Source organism: Eretmochelys imbricata, chromosome 1 (assembly GCF_965152235.1).
Source record: "Eretmochelys imbricata isolate rEreImb1 chromosome 1, rEreImb1.hap1, whole genome shotgun sequence".
Taxonomy (NCBI): Eukaryota; Metazoa; Chordata; order Testudines; family Cheloniidae; genus Eretmochelys; species Eretmochelys imbricata.
Genome location: NC_135572.1, coordinates 361,066,649 through 361,092,367, shown reverse-complemented (window position 1 = coordinate 361,092,367; position 25,719 = coordinate 361,066,649). Strand labels below are relative to the sequence as shown.

The window sequence follows — 25,719 nt, the reverse complement described above, 5'->3', positions numbered from 1 at the left end:
AGACTGTGTGTATATAAATCTCCCCACTGTATTTTCCACTGAATGCATCCGATGAAGTGAGCTGGAGCTCACGAAAGCTTATGCTCAAATAAATTGGTTAGTCTCTAAGGTGCCACAAGTCCTCCTTTTCTTTTTGAAGATGTTTGGGAAGGGGCTTGGGAGGGTTTATTTCTCTTTTGCTGTTGGGGTGTGAGGAGATGTTCGGGAAATGGTTCACTGATGTTGGGGAGCCTGTGAGGTTTGAGGGGTGTTCCTCCATTGTTAGGAGGAGGGGAAGTTTGGGGCATACAGGAATTGGTGCCATGTCCTCCTCTCCAGCACCGCTCACTCTGTCATACTGTGTGTACTCAGGAACATGATATCCTGGTAAGCTTTGCCAGCACCGTCCAGTCCTAATGACCTGGATCCTCTTTGCTTTCTGAGCTGCTTCTCATGTCTTAGTGAGCCAGCCGCTGTGTTCCTCAGCTTAATTTGGTGCTCGTTTCAGCTGCTGCCGTAGGCTGCTTTTTCTTGGCTGATGATCAGAGGATGTCTCAATGTGGGGCTTCTTGTGAAGCAGGGAAGCTGGGGCGGGACCTGGACTCGGAGGGTAAGGTGATTAGGTGTCAGGTTCAGCACTCTCTAATAAACCAGGGATTCCTCTCCTCTGCCCTTGTCTGTGGCCCTGCTCTGTTGCTCTGCCAGCGGCAGTCAGAGTATCAGAATGTGCTGCAACTGAACTTGCACATTGATTTCTTCAAGCTTCAGGTTTTGGTGTCTCGTAAAACGGACTCCTCTACGTGCCTTCCCCGGCCTCTCACTGGGGTTGATTGGGTAAATGGCATTTAAATGTTACCCCAGGTTCGGAGCTGCATCACTTGCTGTGGTGTCTGTTAGGAAGGTGTCATGGCGTCCCCGGGCGATGCTCTGGAACTGCTCCCTACGAAGCCAGTCAACACTCTGGGAGAGCCTCCTCTGTGAGTAGACTGTCTCCCGAGCAAACAGCTCACACAGCTTCCACCTTCCTGGGTCTGACCTCAGAGCATTCAGCATCCTCTGCCCCTCCATGCGCTTCCCACAGCGAGTCCACTCAGGCGGGGTCCTGGGGAAGCCAGAGGGTCCTGCCCCCCCACTCCGCAGTCAGATGGGACTCTCAGCCAGCCAGTAAAACAGAAGGTTTATTAGACAACAGGAACATGGTCTAAAACAGAGCTTGCAGGTACAGAGACCAGGACCCCGCAATCAGGTCCATCTTGGGGGGCAGGGAGGCCAGAGGTCCATCTGGCCCTCCCTCCATTTCCCCAGCCAGCTCCAAACTGAAACTCTCCAGCCCCTCATCTGGCCTTTGTCTCTTTCCCGGGCCAGGAGGCCGCCTGATCTCTTTGTTCCTCAACACCTTCAGTCGGCACCTTCGTAGGGGAGGGGCCCAGGCCATCAGTTGCCAGGAGACAGGGTGTTGGCCATTCTCTGTGTAGATGCCATCACACTGGCCCTCTTGGGCTCTGCAACAATCACACACCCTTATCCCCCCACCTATATACTTAAGAAATGCATAGGGGAAACTGAGGCACCCACACAGTTTCAGAGAAAGTATAAAGAACATTCCCACTTTGCAACAGAAGGAGAGCAACAACAGATGTATATTATGTTGCCAGGGTCTCATTTTCCTGGACTCTTATTTCTCATGCTGAACTGGGGCTGGTTCTCAGCTGGTTTTAGGAGCTTGCTGTAGGTGCCAGCATAGCTTTAGAAAAATATTTTGATATCCTTTGGCCCTGTCTGGACTGACTAGCTAAATCACTTATGATCCTGGTTTAAACTGAGTTCAAAGCCCCATGCAGATTCACTTCAAACTGGATCACTTTTAAGCTTTATTGCATTGGTGAATGCATCCAGCTGACTTCCCTCCACCATCTTTCCAGCAAGGAGGGTGATGCTGAAGGAGCAAAGGTTCCAGTTTGGGGTGCTGATTGCTGGTGGAGCCATGAGGGCTCTTTTGGTCTTTGCTTGCAGAGTTCTGGAATGGTTTCCTTGATCGCTGTAGACAGGGTTTTTTTCTGAGACTCATACTAGCCAGATCATTATTAATATTATTTCTTTTGTGATAGGCACTTCCTCAAAGACCTTGCACAGTTCCATCTAAGCTGGCTATTGCAGGGTTTGATAACACATGTCTCAGAGGAAGAAATTCCTGTGCACACAAACCTGGGAAGTTGAACTAAAGCCCGCTGGGGAATGAGCATGTTCAAGCTCTGTTGTGCTCATGTAGATCTGCTGTCTGTCTGCTTGGGGCTGTCTTCTCAAATCAGCAACTTCTGTATCCTACGCATTTGTGTGGAATTTGCTTAAATAAATATATTTGCTAAACATTATAATTGAAAAAAACCCACAATCCTAAAAGGAGGACCTATGTGCAGCTGAGAAAAGACAACCCCCTTGAGAACAGGTCTAATTGCAGGCCCCATTTGGGAGGCCCACGGCAAAAAGTGACATCAATAATAAAAGCACAGTTATGAAGTAGAGAGTGAAAGCGACAGCTACTCCAGTTATAAAAACTCACAATAAGAGTTAATGTTCAAGGAACCTGATCTTGTCTAATTTAAGTATGTTAAGTTCAAGAGGCAGATAGATGGATTATACCACTTTAAAATGTTGTCTGGATACAACATAGTGTAAACAAGAGATACAAATAAAGCCATCTGCCATACGTTTTACATGCATCAGTTTGACTTTGCTGCGTAACAGGAAGCTGGCATGTCACCTTAGGTTTCAAGCAGTGTGTGGTCTTGCTGGAGAAGTTGTTGCTAAAAGTCACATAACTGCTGAGACTTCAGTTTATTGTGTGTCTGTGTCACAGTTGTATAGTTGTATATACTGTATATGTTTCTCTTTGTGGTGTATATGAATAGAAGATACCTAGTAGGAGGGTAGAGGTGTGTCTCATGGGGACTTGGGTGGAGGGCAGGGGGAGATAATTATTTGCCCCAGTGGCTCTGGCTTCCATGATACGCTTCAGCTGTCTCCAGTCTCTGGGGCAGGAAATGTGTCCCTGGTAGCTCATTTGCAGTACGCCCTCTGGCTGGTTTAAGGTGCTGGGAGTGGATATGTGCCCCAGTGGCTCTGGTGGATGTTGTTTCCAGTATACCTTGGGTCTCCAGGAAGGGTGTGTTTCCCCCAGTGGCTTTTTTTCTTCAGTAACAGGGTGTTAACATTGTGTGTTGTGTATTTTCCTGGGATGTCATGGCTGCAGGCAAATCTGAAGAAGTTCATGGAGTACGTGCAAATGCTAAATGTGGAGAAGGTCTGCAGACTGCTGGAGAAGGGACTGGACCCCAACTTCCATGATCCGGACACTGGAGGTGAGACTAGCTTTCTCAGAGATGGGGGATGGCAGAAGAGGGTTGCGGGCAGCTGGTTGCTTTGGCAATACAGTGGGATTTTGGGGGAGTAGTAGTTTGCTTGAGAGGGTAGCAAATGGCGTTAGGGGAAAGGTGGGAGTTGGATTTTGAATTACAGGGACCTTTAGCAAAGAGTCCCAATATGGTTTTATTATGTTTTTCTCACGGGGGTTGGAGCCTGGTTTTCTTAAGCTGGAAAGGACTGTCTTTGAGAGATACAGAGGCCTGGAATTGTCAGACTAGATGAAAACATAGGACAGCCAAGGGTTCTCTCGATGATGCAGTCATGGGGATGCAGAAGTATTCTCAGGATAGATTACACAGTTCCTGGCTTCTGAGTCCTTCAGGAATTGCCCATCTATGTGAGAAGCCACATACATCCCCAACAGTGTGTTGAACCCACCACAAAAGCAGTGACTGTTGGGGCTGGGTGCATGCAGATGTTTGATACTGAAGATGTGAAAGGAGCTGCAGCACTGGTCCCAGCTAGTACTTTTCTCACTGCTTCTGTAGTGAGTATGGAGCTCTCACCCTTTCCCCACCTTTGTGGTGTCCTTTAGTGCATGTCTGGGATAGGTTTAGTTATTGCTCTTATTTCTTTATTAAAATAACAGTGTGAAGTTTGTTACTTTTAGTACAGAGTAGGCTCCATGCCTGCTGCATGGCTTAGGCAGATTTCCAACCAATGAGTGTGTCAAGCTGTTGTGCAGAGAGACAAGAGCGTGAGTACCAATCCCAGGGCTGACTGTGAAGAAACAGGGTACAAACCCCAAGCTGGTTGTGAGTGCTGTATTTCAATTTCACTAACCAATTATCAAGGGTAAACTCCTCAGCCTTAATGTGGAGTCACAGACAGTCCCCTTGGGTACTGTGATCTGTCTCGCCACCCAGGTGAGCCTCGCTCGTCAGGTGAGCCTACCTTTGTGAGAAATGTCCCTTACACCAAGCATCACAGCAAAATTCCGGTTACTCCCAGTGCCAAAGGACCAGTCACTTACCCCAGATCAGTTGCACGTTAGATCTCACACCAAAAACAATGCATGTAGCCAATCCTGTAATAAACTGTGTGCAGATTTATTAAATAGGAAAAGGAAACTGGAGAATTATTTACAGGGTTAAAGGAGGTAAACATAGATGTAAAAATTAGTTACAGTCTTAAATTTCAAAAAGTAATAGAAGCTTCTATAATAACCGAGCTCTATGGGGTTGATGCAAGTGCAGGGCTCAGAACAGGTGGAGGTCTGATTGGGATGCCTCAGAACTGAGTGTCCTAGTTCTTGTACAAAGACAGCCTGCTTCCTCATTACAGTCATACTTTAAATCTGGGTCCTGAGCTGATTCAGTTACTTGGTGGTATATGACATTAGACCATTGTTCACATTCATTGAGTTTAAGGCCAGAAAGGATCATTACATCAGCTAGTCCGACCTTCTGTATGTCAGAGGCCATTACATTTCATCCAGTTACCCCCTATTGAGCTCAATACCTTGTGTTTGACTAAAGAATATGTTTAAGAAACGCATCCCATTTTAATCTGAAGACATCAAGAGATGGAGAATCCACCACTTCCCTTGGGAGTTTGTTCCAGCAGTTTGTGCCTAACTTCTAACTTGAATTTGTCTGGCTTCAGCTTCCGTCCATTGGCTCTTGTTCTGCCTTTTCCTGCTCGATTAAAGAGCTCTTCACCCCATGAAGGCTCTTAGACACTGTAATCAAGTCACCTCGGTCTTCTTTTTGACAAGCTAATAAGATTTCCTTAAGTCTCTCACTGTAGGGCATTTTCTCAGCCCATGGATATTTTTTGTGGCTCTTTTCTGAACCCTTTCCAATTTCTCAACATCCTTTTAAAAGTGTGGGCACGGTATTCCATTATTGGTCTCACAGGTGCCATAGAAAGAGGTAAAAATCATGTCCTTACTCCTACCCCCTACTCCTGTTTATTTATCCACAGATTACATTAGCCCTTTGGCCATGGCACCACACTGGGAGTTCATAATCTACCATGATCCCCAGTTCTTTTCCAGAATCACTGCTTCCCAGGGTAGATTCCCCCCATTTTGTAGCATGGCCTGTATTCTTTGTTCCTAGATGAATGACTTTACATTTGGACATATTGAAACATATATTGTTTGCTTGTGCCCAGTTTACCAAGCAATCCAGATCACTTTATAACACTGACCTGTCCTCTTCATTATTTACGACTCCCCCAATCTGTGTGTCATCTGCAAACCTTAGTAGTGATGACTTTATGGTTTCTTCCAGGTTATTGATAAAAATTTTGTTGTATATAGACAAGAACCGATCCCTGTGGGATGCCCCTAGAAACACACCTGCTTGTAAATGATTCCCTATTAACAATTACATTTTGAGACCTATCAGTCAGCCAGTTTTTAATCAATTTAGTATGTGCCATGTTGAATTTGTATTCTAGTTTCTTAATCAAAATGTTGTGTAATACCAAGTCAAATGCCTTACAGAAGTCTAAGTATATTACATCAACACTATTAGCTTTATTAAAAAAATCAAGTTAGTTTGACAAGATCCATTTTTCATAAACCTATCGAGATTAGCATAAATTATTTTACCTTGCTTTAATTTTTTATTAATCGAGTCCTGTATTAGCTGTTCGATTATTTTCCCCCAGGATCGACATCAGGTGACAGGCTTATGATTACCTCAGTCATCTGATTAATCCTTTTATTAAGTATTGGTACAACATTAAATTTTTTTCCTTAGTGCTCTGGAACTTCCCCAGTGTTCACAACTTATTGAAAATCAACATTAACAATCCAGAGGGTTCATTGGCCAGCTCTTTTAAAACTCTTGGATGCAAGTTATCTGGATCTCCTTATTTAGAAAATATGTAGCTTCAGTAGCTGCTGTTTAACATCCTCATAAGTTGCTGCTGGAATGGAAAGTATTTTATCGTTTATATGTCATGAATACATCAACTCGCTTTTTCCCAGATATAGAGCAGAAATGTTTATGGAACACTTCTGCCTTTTCTGCATTATCATTGACAAATCTGCCATTTCCATCTAGTAAAGTACCAGGACCATTGCTAGGACTCCTTTTTATTTTCCTTAACTCTGCTGGCCATTTATTTCTCCTTGTGTCCTTTGGATTCCTTTACCAGTTTTCTACATTTCCTATCTTCTGATTTATATTAATCACGATCAAGTTACCCTTTTCTCAATTTGTTTTATATATATATATATATATATATATAATTTTTAATTCTCGTCTTAGTCAGATTATTTTTTAACCCACGTAGCCTTCTTCCTCAGTTGTAGGATAGTGGATTTTGGGGGATCTAATGAAATGTTCTTTAAACAGTTCCAAATTGTCACTCATGTTTTTCTTTTTAAACTCTTTCTTTCAACTGATTTGGCTCACAATTGTTTTCAGTTTTGTGCAACTGGTCCTTCTTCCGTGGGGTCCTTCTACCTCCTCCTCTTCTTCTTTGAGCACTGTTCTATCATTGTTCATCCGTTTGGGAGTCCTCTCAGGATAGCAGGGCTCAGGTTTGAGGACTGTTGAAAGTGATCTCACTTCTGTCTGGGATGCCTTGAATCCAGGCAGTTCCAGGTATGGAATCTTCTGAGGACAAAGGTCTTGCTACAGTCATTGAATCATAGAACAAAAAGGACCTTGAGAGGTCAACTAGTCCAATCCCTGCACTGAGACAGGACTAAGTATTATCCAGACCATCCCTGAGAGGTGTTTGTCTAACCTGCTCTAAAAAACCTTCAGTGATGGAGATTCCACGACCTCTCTAGGCAATTTATCCCAGTGCTTAACCTCCCTGACAGTTAGGAACTTTTTCCTAATGTCCAACCTAAACTGCCCTTGCTGCTGTTTAAGCCCATTGCTTGTCCTGTCCTCAGTGATTAAGGAGAACAGTTTTTCTCCCGTCTCCTTGTAACAACCTTTTATGTACTTGAAAACTGTTATCATGTCCCCTCAGTCAGAGACAGTCCCCTTGGTAGTCTGATCTATTTTGCCACCCCTGTGAGCATACCTTTAGGAGAGATGTCCCTTATACCAAGAATCACAGCAAAGGTTACTCCCAGTCCCAAAGGACAAGTTATTTACCCCAGGTCAATTGCATCTTAGATCTCACACCAAAGACCATGCTTGTAGCCAATCCTATAATAATTTATATACAGATTTATTAAATATGAAAAGGAAACCAGAGAATTGTTTACAAGGTTAAGGCAGGTAAACATAGATACACAAATGAGTTACTATTGTAAGTTTCAAAAGGTATTAGAAACTTCTATAACCAGCAAGCTCTATATATCCTTTAGGGCAAACCCAGGCTAAGCAGCTGGGGATGTCTTGCTTATGCCTGGAAAAACCTTGCCTCACAGAGTCCAAGCTGCACAGAGATACCTAGTTCCATTTGTTTGAGGTTTATATCCCTTTTCTGCCATGTGCTCTGAGCTTCAAACTCAGCCGATGGGAAGAATCATAGAATATCAGGGTTGGAAGGGACCTCAGGAAGTCATCTAGTCCAACCCCCTGCTCAAAGCAGGACCGATCCCCAATTAAATCATCCCAGCCAGGGCTTTGTCAAGCCGGACCTTAAAAACTTCTAGGGAAGGAGATTCCACCACCTCCCTAGGTAACCCATTCCAGTGTCTCACCACCCTCCTAGTGAAAAAGTTTTTCCTAATATCCAACCTAAATCTCCCCCACTGCAACTTGAGACCATTACTCCTTGTTCTGTCATCTGGTACCACTGAGAACAGTCTAGATCCATCCTCTTTGGAACCCTCTTTCAGGTAGTTGAAAGCAACTATCAAATCCCCCCTCATTCTTCTCTTCTGTAGACTAAACAATCCCAGTTCCCTCAGCCTCTCCTCGTAAGTCATGTGTTCCAGCCCCCTAATCATTTTTGTTGCCCTTCGCTGGACTTTCTCCAATTTTTCCACATTCTTCTTGTGGTGTGGGGCCCAAAACTGGACACAGTACTCCAGATGAGGCCTCACCAATGTCGAATAGAGGGGAACAATCACGTCCCTCGATCTGCTGGCAATGCCCCTACTTATACATCCCAAAATGCCATTGGCCTTCTTGGCAACAAGGGCACACTGTTGACTCATATCCAACTTCTCGTCCACTGTAACCCCTAGGTCCTTTTCTGCAGAACTGCTGCCTAGCCATTCGGTCCCTAGTCTGTAGCGGTGCATGGGATTCTTCTGTCTTAAGTGCAGGACTCTGCACTTGTCCTTGTTGAACCTCATCAGGTTTCTTTTGGCCCAGTTGTCTAATTTGTCTAGGGCCCTCTGTATCCTATCCCTACCCTCCAGCGTATCTACCTCTCCTCCCAGTTTAGTGTCATCTGCAAACTTGCTGAGGGTGCAATCCACACCATCCTCCAGATCATTTATGAAGATATTGAACAAAACCGGCCCGAGGACCAACCCTTGGGGCACTCCACTTGATACCGGCTGCCAACTAGACATGGAGCCATTGATCTCTACCGGTTGAGCCCGACAATCTAGCCAGCTTTCTGTCCACCTTATAGTCCATTCATCCAGCCCATACTTCTTTAACTTGCTGGCAAGAATACTGTGGGAGACCGTGTCAAAAGCTTTGCTAAAGTCAAGGAACAACACGTCCACTGCTTTCCCTTCATCCACAGAACCAGTTATATCGTCACAGAAGGCAATTAGATTAGTCAGGCATGACTTTCCCTTGGTGAATCCATGCTGACTGTTCCTGATCACTTTCCTCTCCTCTAAGTGCTTCAGAATTGATTCCTTGAGGACCTGCTCCATGATTTTTCCAGGGTCTGAGGTGAGGCTGACCAGTCTGTAGTTCCCAGGATCCTCCTCCTTCCCTTTTTTAAAGATGGGCACTACATTAGCCTTTTTCCAGGCTAATCCACTTGCATGGCTTATCTTCTTGGGTGGGGGAGCAGAACAACAAACCCCTTTTTGTGCTCTTTAATGCCCACCACAGTCCCACTACTGTCAATGAACCTTTCCCACTGGGGAGGACATTGCACCTTCTGTAGAAGATCATCCCATCACCCTAATTAACATCTCTCTCCTGTCTGAAGGTTTACACATCACAGAGGCTCACAATGCACCCTCTCAGATGTTACCTTGCAGTGTGGGATACAGATGTTACAAGTGAGAGCAATGCTGGCAGCAACTCACAAGTGTTCAAGAAGGTGTAAGCGCATTCTTAGAATTCTAATACCTATTTTAACAATGCCAACATGCAGGTGAGCCAGCCTGGTTCCAGCTGTGTATTTGTCAGTTTAGACACAGGGACATTGACATGAGCTAGCATCTAGTCTTCCAGCATCACAGTCCTGGCCTGGAAGAGTTTACAATATAAATGGTTACATGAGAGACTAGGTAACATATAAAATGTGCCAGGAAGGGGAGGGGAATGAAGAGAGACATCAATTGCAGAGATATGATTTCAGTGGTAAATTTAGGCAGAACTACATCTTGGCCGTTCAGGCTGTAGGGCTGTAACGTTGCTGTGACATTTGGGCTCAGGCTGGAGCCGAGCTCTGGGATCCCATGAAGGGGGAGGGTCCTAGAGCCCAGGGTCCACTCTGAACCCAAATGTCTACACTGCAATTTTTAGCCCTGCAGCCTGAGCCCCTCAAGGCCGAGTCAGCTGACCCAGGCCAGCTGCATCCATTCTGTAGGTCTTTTATTCCAGTGTCGATGTATCCCGATAGTCTCATGCCTGAGTGCACCCAAACTTGCACCAGTTTTACTGAAAGTGTGGTGTTAAATCAGTATAGTGAAACCAATGCACTTTGTGTGCAGACAATCTTACATCAGGCAAGCTAAAGCCGTGTAAGCCAGGTTTAAACTAACACAAGAGTGTCTGCACTTGGAGTTGCATCCGTTTAACATCACACCTTTAGAGCTTGTCCATGCAGTAAAGTTGCACTGGTATAACTTGCCAACATCATTAAACCTGTACAAGATACTGCATAGATACTCTTATTTCAGAGTAAGAATGGCTGGCCTCAGTTCTGGTCAAATAGAGTCACTCATATCAGAAGAAGAGTGTCCACGCAGTCTTTGGTACCAGTTCAACTATGTCTGTTTCAGAGTCAATTCAAGTTATTCTTGGACAACTTTCTCATGTAGACAACTCGTGTGTACAGACAGGTCCCAGTGAGAAGACAAGATCAGGACAGACACCTAGATCTAGACCTCTTGACAAACATGTTAAAAAAGGACAGGTGAGGAAGGAAGACACACTTATTGGTAGGGCCCTACCAAATTCACAGCCATGAAAAGCATGTCATGGATCATGAAATCTGTTCTCCCCCTGTGAAATCTGGTCTTTTGTGTGCTTTTACCTTATTCTATACAGATTTCACAGGGGAGACCAGTGTTTCTCAAAGTGGGGGTCCTGACCCAAAAAGGAGTTGCAGGGGGGTCACAAGGTTATTGGGGGGGGGGTCATGCTTTCTTCAGAGCTGGGTGGCTGGAGAGTGGCTGTTGACTGCTGGCCCTGGTCTGCAGGCAGCAGTGCAGAAGGAAGGGTGGCAATACCACACCATGCCGTCTTTACTTCTGCGCTGCTGCTGGCAGCAGATCTGCCTTCAAACTTGGGCTTCTGGCCAGCAGCTGCCGCTCTCCAGCTGCCCAGCTCTGACGGCAACGCCGCCACCAGCAGCAGCGCAGAAGTAAGGGTAGCCGTACCGCAACCCCCCCACAATAACCTTGCGACCCTCCCCCACAGCTCCTTTTTGGATCAGGATGCCTATAATTCCAACACCGTGAAATTTCAGATTTAAATAGCTGAAATCATGAAATTTATGATTTTTAAAATCCTATGACTGAAATTGACCAAAATGGACTGTGAATTTGGTAGGGCCTTACTTATCGGTAATGTTGCAGTCCAGCATTGCTGCAGCACACAGTGGATAATTACAAGAGGTGGGTCAACACTGATATTTAGTTTATATAATCCAATTGAAAAAAACAACTTTGCATAATGCACAACTATTTTAACTGAGTAACTATATAACCTTGTTGTGTAACTCATGTCCTTTCTTCCTATCGCTGATGTCATAGCTGAAAGTAGATTGTAAGCCCTGTGGGCATTTTCATCTGTACTTGCGGGTGCTATAAAATAATACTACCAGGCAATGTTGGTGAGAGAGAATTATTTCCCTCAGGATGTTCTGTTCTCCTTTCTATTCCCCATTCTTATACTCCTTCTTCATAATGTATGAGTGCTTTCCAGTCGTGCATTAAGTAATGTGACTGATGTTTGTAATGTGTGGTTCTTTTTTCGTCATCCCCTCCCCAAGAGGAAACTAGTGTGTGGAGTTTAGTGTTTTGTGGTGATAGGCTTTAAAATAGAAATATTATTATATGTCCATGCTGCTCTGTGTTTATCTTAGAGAAGGCAGGTCAAAGAAGTGTGCTTTGGAGTGGAAGGAGGTGAGATTTGGAATAGTCCTTAGTTTATTCCATAATCTGGAACCAGATCCCAAGAAAATTCTATCTCCTGCGCAAACCAGATTCGTAACAAGACTGAACAGATCCATTGTTCCTGAGGAGTAGAGTTCTCAACCACAGTCCTCATTTTGGAGTGTTAATCGATCTTTAGGTCTCCTGGGCAAAGACCATTGAGCACCTTGAGGATAAAGACTGAGACCAGGAACTTGATTTGATATTCTGTGTCAGAGTCGAGAAAGGAGGAAAAGTGTGACATGCTCATGGTAGCCTGGATTGCTGAGGAGATACACTGGAGTGTTTTGTACTTGTTGGAATTTCTTAAGAGCTGATGGTTTCATGCCCAAGTAGATTGCATTGTTGTAGTTCACATGGGAAGTGATAAAGGGTGCATAACTGAGGCCATGTCATCCATCTGCCAGGATGGGACGGAGGCCCTAGCCAACCAAAGATGGTAGGAAGCATCACTTGTGGATGCTGCTGTGTGAGAGCTCTGTGTCAGCAAGGAATCCAGGAGCCTCCTAAACTATGGAATGAATTGAACAATTGCTGGCATGAACGTGTAACCAAAGGAGACTGTATAGTGACTGCAAACTTCCCAAGATTCCTTCCTTTGTTGACAGCATCACCTCTGCCTTTGTGTTCAGCTTCAACCAGCTGTTCTTCATCCAGGAGTTGACCTTGGCTAAGCATTGTGCTATCTCAATGCAGGTCTACAACAGAAACATTTACTGATATAATGTCAGTTAGGGATGTGATTTTTTGTTTTAAACAATATTTTTATACCAGCAAAATCCCGAGTATAGATCCAGTTATCCAGCAAAAAAGTGCTTTTGCTAGTAGCTAGCTTATTTAGTTTAGGAAATTGGTATAAGCCAGTGTCTCTCAATCTTTCCTGACAACTGTACCCCTTTCAGGAGTCTGATTTGTCTTGCATACCCCCAAGTTTCACCTCACTTAAAAACTACTTGCTTACACAATCAGCTGTAAAAATACAAATGTGTCACAGCACACTATTACTGAAAAATTGCTTACTTTCTCATTTTTATCAATTGGAATATAAATATTGTACTTCATTTCAGAATATCGTATATAGAGCAGTATAAACAAGTCATTGTCTGTATGAAATTTTAGTTTGTACTGACTTTGCTTGTGCTTTTTGTGTAGCCTACTGCAAAACTAGACAAATATCTAGATGAGTTTATGTACTCCTTGGAAGACCTCTGTGTACCCCCAGGGATATGCGTATCCCTGATTGAGAACAACTGGTATAAGCTATCTGCAAGCAAAAGCAAATTTTTTGCCCATTAGAACAGCGTTTCTCAAACTGGGGGGACGGGGCAGGGTATTCTCAAATACCATACCATGCCACCCTTACTTCTCCGATTCTGCTGGTGGGCGGTGCTGCTTTCAGAGCTGGGCACCCGTCTCCGCTCTGCCTTCATAGCTAGGTATTCCATAACAACAAGACCATATTGATTTTGTCACTTCCCTAAGCAACAGCCTTGTTGTCATGGAATGTGGTCTACCACTTTTGTAGTGTATTGTTGAAGTCGGCCAGCCCTCGTACTAACAGCGGGGGGGAGGAATAGGTAGCAAAAATAAAAAATGTACAGTATTGTAATTTCTGAAATAAGCAAATTCATTTTGTTAAAACAATGGATCGTTTTGCTGTACCTGGCACGAAAAGGGGAGCTGAAGCCAACATAGATGGTGGAAAACAGGAGTCATAACTGTGATAAAACAACCCCAACCCCCCGCCCCCAAAATACTGCAGTTCTTATTTGGCATTTGGATTTATTTACATTGGCTCAGAAGACAATTCAAGTCCCCAGTGTGTTTCATGCAGTGAAGTTTTGGTTAATAACAGCCTAAAACCAAATAAACTCCAGCGACATTTACAAACAAAACACCCTACATATGTGGAGATGTCTGTGGAATTTTTTGAAAGAAAACTTCATGAACTTGAGCAACAAAAACTGTTATACATAGATGAGAAACTATGATAGCCAAAACTCTGGAGGTGTCTTATGCTGTTTCACTTTTAATCTCTAGGGCAAAAAAGCCTCACAACATTGCTGAATCTCTCATTCTTCCTGCAGCTAAACAAATGTGTGAGATTATTGATTGGCAAAGATGCTGCTGCTCAGCTGAGCTCTATTTCATTATCAGACGGCACAGTGAGTCGTTGTATTAAGGATAAGTCCGATGACATACAAGAGCAAGTGGTGGAAAGGATTAAAAAGAGCAAGTTGTTTACATATTGATGAATCCACCAATGTTTCGGGGCAGCACCGTTACTGATCTACGTTTGCTACATTTGGGAAACACAGTAAAAGAAGACTTTTTTTTCTGCAAAGCACTGCCAACATATACTAGAGGAGAGGAAATATTTAAGTTCCTTCACACCTTTATAACGAGGGAACACATTAACTGGAACAGCTGTGTAGGGATATGCACTGATGCTGCGAAAGCTATGTCTGGTACTAAGAGTGGGTTTGTTGGCAGAAAAAAGAAAATCCAATGAAGTGAGCTGTAGCTCACGAAAGCTTATGCTCAAATAAATTGGTTAGTCTCTAAGGTGCCACAAGTCCTCCTTTTCTTTTTGCGGATACAGACTAACACGGCTGCTACTCTGAAACCAGACTTAAAGAAGTGGCCCCAGAAGCCCAATGGACACACTGCATGATCCACAGGGAGCCTCTGGCTGGCAGGAACATGGATCCTTACGTTAAATCAATTTCGAGTCAAGCTGTAGCAATCGTTAATTTTATTAAAGCAAAGCTGCTGAATTCCTGACTTTTTAATGGTCTCTGTGCAGAAATGGGATTGGAGAATCAGCACTTTTTACTACACACACACAGACGCACTGGCTGTTGCGGGGAAGAGTTCTAACCTGTCTGTTTAAATTCAGAGATTAGGTGCATTTGCTTCTGATTGAAGTGGATTCTACCCTGAAGAAGCATTTAAGTGACATCAGATGGTTGGCAGCACTCTCATATCTAGCAAATATTTTGGAGTGTTTAAATTCATTGAATGAGTCACTACAAAGAAGAGAAACAAACATTCTCAAACTCAATGACAAAATTAGTGCCTTTACTAAAAAACGAGATCTTTGGCAATCACAAGTCAGCAACAAAAACTTACAGATGTTTTCAACACTGAATGATCTCCTGGAAATCTCATCCAGTGATGTCACTGTTGGAGAGATAAAAGAACACGTAGCTGAACACCTGTCTACACTGAACAGGTAGTTGCTGCTTGTCACTAGGTGCTGCATATTTGAGGTAACAAAGCATCCCCATGGATCCGTACCTTGATGACTAGTTTCCAAAAGCACCATTTCCCTAAGGGATCCAGCTAGTCCTTCAGACAGAATTTGCCTTTTTTCCCATCTGTAGGGCCAAGTCTGAACTCTGGAGAAAGCCTTGTATTTGCTCCAAGTCAGAGGGTAGAATTCATAAGAGCTGTCCTGGATTCTGTCACATGGCAAGGCTTGTCCCCAGCTTCCAAACACACACTGCCTTGCCCAGTCTCCTTTAAATAGGTTTGTTTTTCAAACATAAACAAACCAAACACAAATTGCTGCTTAGCTCCCCCTTCTCAGCTAGCTCCCTTCTCCTTCTATAGCACTGGTCCCAGGGCTGCCTTGCTGAGCCTCACCAGAGGAGTTAGCTCTACTCTGTTTCTGTTCTCTTCAGAAACAGCCTGTCCTAATGACTCCCTCCTTCCTGCCCCTGACAGGACTTTATAGCTCCAGGTGTAGTCATGCCTCCTTTAATTGATCAATTCTCGCTCCAGGATTGAGCCGTGCTGCTTCTCTTTCTCAGCCTCCACCTGAACCCAGGCTAACTCTTGTTCCAAACCTACAAACTGCTTAATAATCTTCCCTCCTCCAGCTCTTGTTGATTCCTCTTTAGCTGCTCCCACAAGCCTTGCGGATGGTCGGGAGCTCTCTCGGCCCTCTTTGCCTTTGGCTCTGTCAATGTATCATGAAGAGGCAATAGTCTCTCTGGAGTCAGGACTGACTACTTTACCCAGGGGTGCATCTTCACTGCAGAGTTAAGTCCTGTTATCTACATTAGAGTTAACCTAGCCTGGGTGACCGCAGCCGTACTGTGAAATGACTCTCCAGCTGCTGGGTCCAGATCAGGGCTGCACTCACTCAGGTGAGGCACTAAGACCTCTGGGGCATATCCCAGGGTTCTTCGAGTTGCATCAAGCTGAGCCACTCTACAAATTCTGTCCCAGTGAATTGTGGGAGAACTCGTCTGTCACTGCTGAGTGCACACGAGGAATTCTAGGAAGGATTAGCAGTACACAAGTGGTGTCCACTTGGCAGGGTGGTCATGCTAGCAGCTGATGAGTTGTGCTATGCAAGCTTTGGCCTCTGCCTCCTGGCAGGTCAGCCAACTCGAGGGAAATGCACCTCATCACTCAAGGCAAGCAGGTCTCTGTGTGAAAGGGAACAGAGTCAGGGGCAATGCTATAAAGACAAGCTGTGGTAGGGGCTAGTTATAAGGCTGATTTTTGACACCCTTCCACCATATAACTGTTTTTAAATGTCCAGTTAGTCCCACTGACAACCAGAACAGGTTCTGAAAAACAGAAGTAAATGGAATAACTTTTCTTTATATTAAAAGCCTTTAAAAGAGCTTATTTTAAAATTTATTGCAAAATGTCTAGTTTATTTGTGTCCCTCCGTCTGCCTGATGAAATCCCATTACATCACAACTTGAAATCAATACTAGATTTTTAGACTGGCTTGTGCAGCAGGTAGTTTTCAAGAGTAATATTAATCATGTTTAAGATACTGCCATTAATCAAAAATTAGATCCAAGTCTCTGTTGTAGGCTGGGATGGAGAAAAATGAACCAGTGGTGAATGTATTGTACTGTGGCCAGCAGGGTGCAGGGAGAGAACGAGTGAAGGCAGTTTTATTCATACCGAAATTATAAAGGCTGCTGGACAGTATTAGCCAGTGCTAGTCAGGGTCTCTTGCACAACATGGGGGCAAGTAGCAGCTTCTTCCAGGGCAGAGGTAAATGTGGCAAAGAGTGAAGAAGCTGTGGTAGTGGGTAGGTGCCCTGCTGCACACCTAAGCTCTGTCACAGGAGAGTGTGGAAATCTGCAAGGTAGTCCCCTCCTCCAGTAAGTTCTCTGCTACTGCTGGTCAGCTGTGCCCCACACTCCTTGCCAGCCACAGCACATTCCCTCTTTTCCCCTACCACTGCCTAAAGTCTGCAGGAGCCTGACATGGAGCACTCAGGAGAGAAATTCATATTGGTTCATTAACCACTGGAATAATTTACATAGGGATGTGGTGGACTCTGTTACTTGAAGGCTTTAAATCCAGGTTGGATGTCTTTCTAAAAGCTACGCTTTAGCTCAGACAGAAGTTATGGGCTTGATGAAGGAACCACTTGGTGAAATTCTGTGGTCTATGTTCTGCAGAATTAGATAGAATAGAACAGGGGTTCTCAAAATTCATTGCACCACGATCTCCTTCTGACAACAAAAATTACTACATGACCCTTAGAGGGGGGACCGAAGGCTGATCTCGCTTGAGCCCTGCTGTCTCAGGGGGAGAGGGGGTGCAAAGACGAAGCCTGACCCCTGCTGCCCCGGGCAGGGGAGCCGGACCTGAAGTCCAAGTCCTGCCACCCAGGGCTGAAGACCTTGGGCTTTGGTCCCAGGTGGTGGGGCTAGGGCGTCAGCTTCAGCCCTGGGCAGTGGGGCTCAGGCTTCAGCTTTGGCCCCAGCCCCAGCAAGCCTAACGCCAGCCCTGGCGACCCCATTAAAATGGGGTCCCGACCCACTTTGGGGTCCTGACCCACAGTTTGAGAACCACTGGACTAGATGATCCAAATGGTCCCTTAATCTTTTAATCTAGTTACTTGGAACCTTTGGCTGACAAATCAGTGGCATCTTATTGAACTCACTTCAATGTGTCGGGTGAATTATGAACAATTCATTTGCACTCAACCAAAAGTGTATGCAGCATTGTTTGTCATAAGTGACATGGCGCTGTGTAGTGGTTTCAGCTACAGCTACAAAGATACCGGTGTCATGTGTTGCTTGTAGGCTGTGCATGTCAGGGACAGATTCTTCCTATGACAATGGCAAAAGCTACGGGAGCGTTATAGGAAGTTTCTTGTCTCTCTTTAGTAAGGTTGCAACCAGGCTCCCAAGTCAAGGCTGATTTATCATCTTGAATTAATTTAGGGAAGTCCTCTGCCAGGACCCCTCTGGCCTTATGATTTATGAGTCTATGCTTGTAACTTGAAAAACAGCTTCATATTTGCTAAATGCTAACGTTAACTCTCAAGGGGAAGTGGATTTTTCCCTTCTGATAATACGAATGAAATTGAACATATTCATTTCAGTAGGAGAGATTATAACATAGTTTCTTTCTGCTGCATTTAGAAGTATCTCTGATATTTCATTGAAAGCTGAGTAAAGCCAGTCCTTGAGAATCCCGTGGTAAATAATTTTCAGCATAGTCTTGAAACAATCATTATGATTTATTTACACCAGGGTAGCTCCCTCAGTACCCCGTTAGGATTGGGGGCAGTTGTTCTGGGTGCTATACAGATATACAAGAAGTAGTCGTGGCTGTCCTCAAAGAACGTGCAATCTAAAGAAAAGATGTAACAAATTAATGTGACAAACAGGAAGAGGGATGGGGGAAAGAAAGGATGAGGAGGTAACAGCATTGAGGCCTCTCGTTAGCTGCATGCTCAACTTGATATTTCTAAATTCTTTGCAAGTTTAAATAAATAAATGTCAGCTCTCCCCAACTGATATTCAAGCTGCCATTGTTAGTTGGTGGATTTGTTGTGTGAATCACAGCAGAGTTGGATTTGGAGGAGGGCTTTGAAGAAAGCTAGTTTTCAAACAAAAATATTTTTTCTAGGGCTGACAATTAATTGCAGTTAACTCATGTGATTAACTAAAAAATTAATTGTGATTAAAAATTTATCATGATTAATCGCACTGTTAAACAGTAGAATATCAATTAAAATTTATTAAATATTTTGGATGTTTTTCTGCATTTTCAACTATAGTGATTTAAATTACAAAACAGAATAGAAGGTATACAGTGCACAGTTTATATTTATTTTTTATTATATATGCACTGTAAAAATGATAAACAAAAGAAATACTATTTTTCAATTCACCTCATACAAGTACTGTAGTGCAATCTATTTATTGTGAAAGTGTAACTTACAAATGTAGATTTTTTTGTTACATAACTGCACTCAAAAACAAAACAATTTAAAACATTAGAGCCTACAAGTCCACTAAGTCCTACTTCTTGTTCAGCCAACCACTAAGACAAACAAGTTTGTTTACATTTACGAGAGATACTGCTGCCTGCTTTTTATTTACAGTGTCACCTGAAAGTGAGAACAGGCATTCGCATGGCACTTTTGTAGTCGGTGTTGCAAGGTATTTATGTGACAGATATGCTAAACATTCTTATGCCCCTTCATGCTTTGGCCACCATTCCAGAGGATGTGCTTCCATGCTGATAACGTGTTTTTAAAAAAAAACACGTTAATTAAATTTGTGATTAAACTTCTTGTGGGAGAATTGTCTGTCTCCTGTTCTGTTTCACCCGCATTCTGCCATATACTTCATGTAATAGCAGTCTTGGATGATGACCCAGCACATGTTCGTTTTAAGAACGCTTTCACAGCAGTTTTGACAAAACGCAAAGAAGGTACCAATGTGAGATTTCTAAAAATAGCTTCAGCACTCGACTCAAGGTTTAAGAATCTGAAGTGCTGTTCAAAATCTGAGAGGGATGGGATGTGGCGCATGCTTTCAGAAATCTTAAAAGGGCAACACTCAGATGTGGAAACTACTCTTGATTAGCACCACTAAAAAATAAAATCAACCTTCTGCTGGTGGCATCTGACTCGGATGATGAAAATAAACATGCGTCGGTCCGCTCTGCTTTGGATCATTATTGAGCAGAACCCATCATCAGCATGGACGCATGTCTTCTGAAATGGTGGTTGAAGCATTAAGGGACATATGAATCTTTAGTGCATCTGACACACAAATATCTTGCGATGCTGGCTATAACAGTGCCTTACGAACACCTGTTCTCACTTTCAGGTGACATTGTAAACAAGAAGCGGGCAGCATTATCTCCTGAAAATTGTAAGCAAACTTGTTTGTCTGAGTGATTGGCTGAAGTAGGACTGAGTGGACGAGTAGGCGCTAAAGTTTTACATTGTTTTATTTTTGAATGCAATTATTTTTTGTAAATAATTCTACATGTGTAAGTTCAACTTTCATGATAAAGATATTGCACTACAGTACTTGTATTAAGTAAATTGAAAAATACTATTTCTTTTGTTTTTTACACTGCAAATACATATAATAAAAATTAAATATAAAGTGAGCACTGTATACTTTGTATTCTGTGTTGTAGTTGAAATCAATATATTTGAAAATGTAGAAGACGTCCAAAAATATTTAAATAAATGGTATTCTAGTATTAACAGCATGATTAATCATGATTAATTTTTTTAATTGCTTGACAGCCCGAGTATTGTCATATTTAGCATTAAAAAAATAGCAATGTGTCTCCATCATCGAAGCTGATGGAGAGAAAAGCATGCTGATGGATAATATTTTCAGCCTCAAAGCCAGTATAAAATGGGTCCCCCTTTTTGCTAGAGAATAATCGTGTGAACAACTGTTACATTGGACCTACTGTCCTTTTCACAGGAAAAAATATACATTCCAGTTGGTTGGAGAAGGGAGATTTTATAGGAGAATTGACTCCTGAAAATGTTGAACTTCAGCACAATAATATGTGTCCTGATGGTCTGAGTTCTTCTCTTGCTAATCAAGAGTATAGTCCCTGCTCTACATCCCCTCCCTTCTGACAAAGTTCATGTGATGCTTCTCAAATCCTCAAAGGAAACTACACACTCGGCAGACCCAGTCCATACGGTACTTCTAAGTTGTTTTGGGGCATGTGCTGTTATAAGCTGAGGGTTTTTTATCACATGTGGAATTATTCCCATAAAGGCAGTCACCTGTGTCTTGGTTGGGTTAGCATGAAGCAGGGTCTTATTGTAATAAACTGAGAGGTTTCTCAGTGTACATTGTCTTTTCTCGAGAGCGTCAAAATCCTTCTCCTGTGACGTAATGCATAGATCATCAGGAAATATAAAGCTCCGTGTATTGCTCTGTATGGGCTGGTGATTGGTGTATCTATTGAAGAGGATTGGTTCCAACACACTGCCCTGTGGGAGGCCATTTCATTGTCATCTCCAGTGGATCTGTTTCTTGCACAGTTTTACTTAAAAACATCTGTTCTCCAGTTCTCCAGAAGAGATTGGATGAGCTGCACTAGGCAGTAGTTGTGTGTGATATCGTAGACTTTGTCAAGCAAGTTATGGCGGTTGACCATATCATATGTTGCTGATAGATCTATGAACATAGTGCCTGTTATCATCCCTCTCTCAAATCCATCTTCTCTGTGCTGAGTGATATTTAATATTTGTCCAGTACAGGACTTACGTGATCTAAATCTAGCTTGTTCGGCATTAGATGCTGTTCAGTATGAGGTGAGAGGTGATAGAGAAGAAGAAGCAGCAGAAGAACCAGCTTTGTGCCAACAAGATGCGGGTGACGGCCTTTCACCTACACCATCAAGAAGCCAAGCGGAAACTAAACATCACCTGGGATGGAATCCCACTGGCTGAACCCCATCCAAACCCTGTCTACCTGGGGGTGACATTGGAATGGACGCTTTCCCTCAAAGTACATGTAGAGAAGACAAAAGGGAAAGTTGGCGCCCATCAACAACATCCTTTGAAAATTGGTCACCTCAGTTACTTTGCAAACCACTGCTATTGCCTTGTGCTAACTCCATAGCAGAGTATGCATGCCCAGTGTGGAAACGATCTGTCCATGCTAAGAAACTAGACTCTGTTCTAACCAACAGTTGTCCTGGAATAACAGGATATCTAAAGCCAACACCAAAGGATAACCTGTACTTACTGGCTGGCATTGCACCACTTGATCTCAGGAGGAAGGTAGCAAGCCAAAGGGAAAGATCATGGCAGATGGAAGATCCAAGGGATCCATTATATGGTCATATAGGAGTCATCAAACTCCTTAAATCGTGAAAGAGTTTTATAACCAGTGTTACGCCTTTGGATACGACAGCTGGCAAGGCACAACTGAGGTTATGGAATGAAAGACTATGTGCAGTCGGACACACTGAAATAGATGTGGAACCCCAGAAAGACCATCCCAGAGGGGATGACACAGACTGGTCAATGCAACAATGGCTGAACTACGTGTGCATGCAAACTGGTAGATCAAAGACTAATATGATCAAATGGGGCTACTCTAATGACACAAACATGTGAGTGTGGTGCAGACCATGGACCACCTGCTTGTTTGCCGACTCTTTGGGGAAACCTGCAGTGATGGAAAGAGCCATTGCTTGTGTATGGTTCTGGTAAAACTTCTCGTTTGTGACAAGGATACGAGAAGAAGATGCCCATAAACCTTTATTGGCTGGAAATGGATCAGTACATATAGTTTTATGCACATAACACTTCATACAGTGAAAATACTCCAACACGTAAAAACGTATGGAAAGAAATACTTATAAAATAAAAGATTAACTAACTGGTGCTGTTAGGATAAATTTGTAGGCCCAGTTATCACAACTGTAAGCTCAACTGTAAACAGTGAGTGAAAGTTCACAAAATGTCACACTAATCTATAACAATAAATGTTGATGTACCCCATCTTTTTACCCAAATCATGTACTTTTTACCCAAAAGTGTAGAAAGGAGACAGAAAAAACAGAACTAGTACAAACAAAAAAGGCCTACTGAAGTAACTAGAAGACTGTGTTAAGGTCATGTCTGGTAAACAAGCTTCAGAGGGGTAGCCGTGTTAGTCTGGATCTGTAAAAGCAGCAAAGAGTCTACAAGGTGCCACAGGACTAACAGACGTATTGGACATGAGCTTTCGTGGGTGAATACCCACTTCGTTGGATGCATGGAATGGAAATTTCCTACCTGCCTCTGGAAATTTCCACTACATGCATCCGACAAAGTGGGTATTCACCCACGAAAGCTCATGCTCCAATACGTCTGTTAGTCTACAAGGTGCCATAGGGCTTTTTGCAGCTTTTTCTGGTAAACAAGAAAAGTGTGTGACTGAAAGTTAATGAACCAAAATTGGTGTGTCAGAAATTAGATCTAATTGGTGAACAAAATAATGAGGGGATGGGCTATTCTTTGCATCACCCCCATTTGGAGTCCTAAAAGAAAAGACTTCAGGGTAAATCCAAATCAAGAGGAGAAACAACTGCAACTCTGGCTAACTAAAAGATGGAAGAACAGGAAGGAGTGAGCTTCACCATGATGGCTGCCACCCCCACAGTCTCCTGGGGCCCTGGGATCCACTGTTACATTGTTGGGCCTTTGTCCTACTTATCCTGAGATGTTCTGATCAGACCTGGCCAGAGAGAGGGACTCAGATGCCATTGCCACCTTCGCTGACTCTGGTTGAATCCCAAACACAACTTTGTCTTCTCTTCCTCCCCCACCTTGTCTCCCCCCCCACACACACATTCTGTGTGTTTTCCTTCCCCACCTTATTTTTCCTCTTCCTCACCTTTTGCGTTCTGTATAATTTGCAACATGGCAGTAAGCCTGTAACCAGAAAGAGGCAGCCAGATGCAGTGCCCTAAACAGCCTGGTAGTGGGAAAAGTTTGCTGGGTCTTGGAGTGGCTGATAGGATCATGTGCTTGGCCTGAGTTCTCCAGCAGTGACGTTGTTGTGAATAAGAGTCAACACCAGAGACAGAAGCTGTGTTTACTATCTTTGCAGTTCATTTCTCCCCCCTTTTGTGTGTTTTTGTCTTGTTCTTTCTTTAGGAAATGGGTTCGGCCTTTAACAATGGCAGTGACAACAACTCCAGCCCATCTCACCTAACTTCTTCTCTTTTCCCCAAGGAAGATGGTTATTACCATCTTTAATACCATCTGAAACATCCCGTTCTTTGGCCTCATCATCACTCTCACAAAGACACGGGTCTTGTTACAACCAGCTTCTTATTCCAGTGCCACAGCACCAGCCATCTTCATTCAAGGCACACGGCTGAAAAATGTGGATCAGTTCAAGCATTTGGGCAGCACCATCTTAAGTGATGGTACCCTTGATAAGGAAATTTCCACAAGAAAAGTAAAGCCAGCCAGGCCCTTGGCCGACTCCGAACAAAAGTCCTTAACCAACACAACATTCGTCTCTCCACCAAATTGAAGATCTACAGTGCAGTGGGGAGCTGAGGCAGGGCAAAGAAAGAAGGGTCATTCGTATAAGCACTTCAAAAATAACCTGAAGAGCTGGCATCCAGTGGGCTGGCATCAATCTTAAAGAACTGGAGCAAATGGCTCAGAACAGGACTCACTGACAGTCTCAGCGTGTCACAGGTTTGAGCAGGATCAAGGAAATCATCTCCACACTGTACGTGAAAGGCGCCACAGAACTGAATCCTCAAACATCATAGATATAGACTTCCCATGCCCTCAGTGTGGCCAACTCTGTGCATCAGGGTTCTGACTTCGGAGTCATATAGAATATCAGGGCTGGAAGGGACCTCAGGAGGTCATCTACTCCAACCCCCTGCTCAAAGCAGGTCCAATCCCCAGTTTTTTCCCTAGATCCCTAAATGGCCCCCTCAAGGATCAAACTCACAACCCTGGGTTTAGCAGGCCATTGCTCAAACCACTGAGCTATCCGTCCATAGCCATAGATGAGAACTGAGACAATATCATCATCATTGTCAGCGATAGACTGCCAACACTACCTGAATGACTGTCAGATTCAGGGTGTATGTGTTCCTTTTAAACACTTCGCCCAGCCAATGGAACAAGAGATGTTGTTAAAACAAAAGCCTTATTTAATAACTTTACATTTCATATGTGTTAATGTTTTTCCTTCTTTTTCTGTATCTTTAATAACAAGTTTAAAAAAGATGTTTAAAGTTGTGCTTGCCATGGTACTAAGCAGTCTGAAGTTTCTGTGTGCTAAACCTCGAACCTTGGGCAGTAACAGGGTTGTTAACATCTTTTTCTCTTTGGGCCCATATATTCCATCTAAATCAATACAACAGAGCTTGGAATCTATGAGTATGCTGTGGATACTGATTGTCATGTTCTGATCTGGCCTTTTTGATGAGGTCGCACCCATGCACCAGTTCCCACTGGTAAAGAGCTGGGACTTCATCACAAAAAACTGAATACCCCTATGCACGTTGTGTTAAGTGTCTTAAAACCATAGGAGAGAGAATCTATTTCCTCCCTATATCCTGCGTTATCCCTTTTGCTGTAATGGATGCGGTAGTATCCCCCATTCTGCAACATTCCAGCCAACCCTGTAACTGCTCTTCACTCCTGCTTCACCCTCCCACTTCCAGCCCTTCTCTTCCCCTTTTTGCTGCTCAGGACTCCCAGCCTCACCAAAATGTGGGTGTTTGGGTCCAGAAACTGATGATGAGCTCCTAGTTCAACTTCCTACTGTGAAGGGATCTTCAAACAGTGCAGCTGCTGCTGTCTGCAGCCAGGCTGGGAGGGGAGGTGAAGTGTCCCTTTGCTATCTCCTTGGAGAAGCTGGGGATATGTAGTGTCATGCAGCGCCGGGATGAGGGAATATGACTGAACTTGAAGGGAGACAGCTTATTAAAAGGGAAAGTGATACAAACAACTACTAGATATCACTGGGGTGAAGGAATGGGCATGGGGCACTTCTGTTGAACTGCCCAGGAGTCACCTGTGGTCAGCTTGAGGGAACAGAGGAGAAAGGTATTTTATTATGTTTCTCAGATGTTCCTTTTC

General features: G+C 43.6%; 1 protein-coding gene across 1 annotated transcript in view; it reads left to right on the top strand.

The window, feature by feature from the left end:
* The window catches only part of SHANK3 (SH3 and multiple ankyrin repeat domains 3), a 667,177-nt gene that overhangs the window by 115,509 nt on the left and 525,949 nt on the right, over positions 1–25,719 (top strand). The window contains exon 4 of the mRNA XM_077807959.1: positions 3,230–3,338. Coding sequence (XP_077664085.1) covers positions 3,230–3,338 — 109 coding nt within the window. The remainder of the gene's footprint in view (positions 1–3,229; positions 3,339–25,719) is intronic.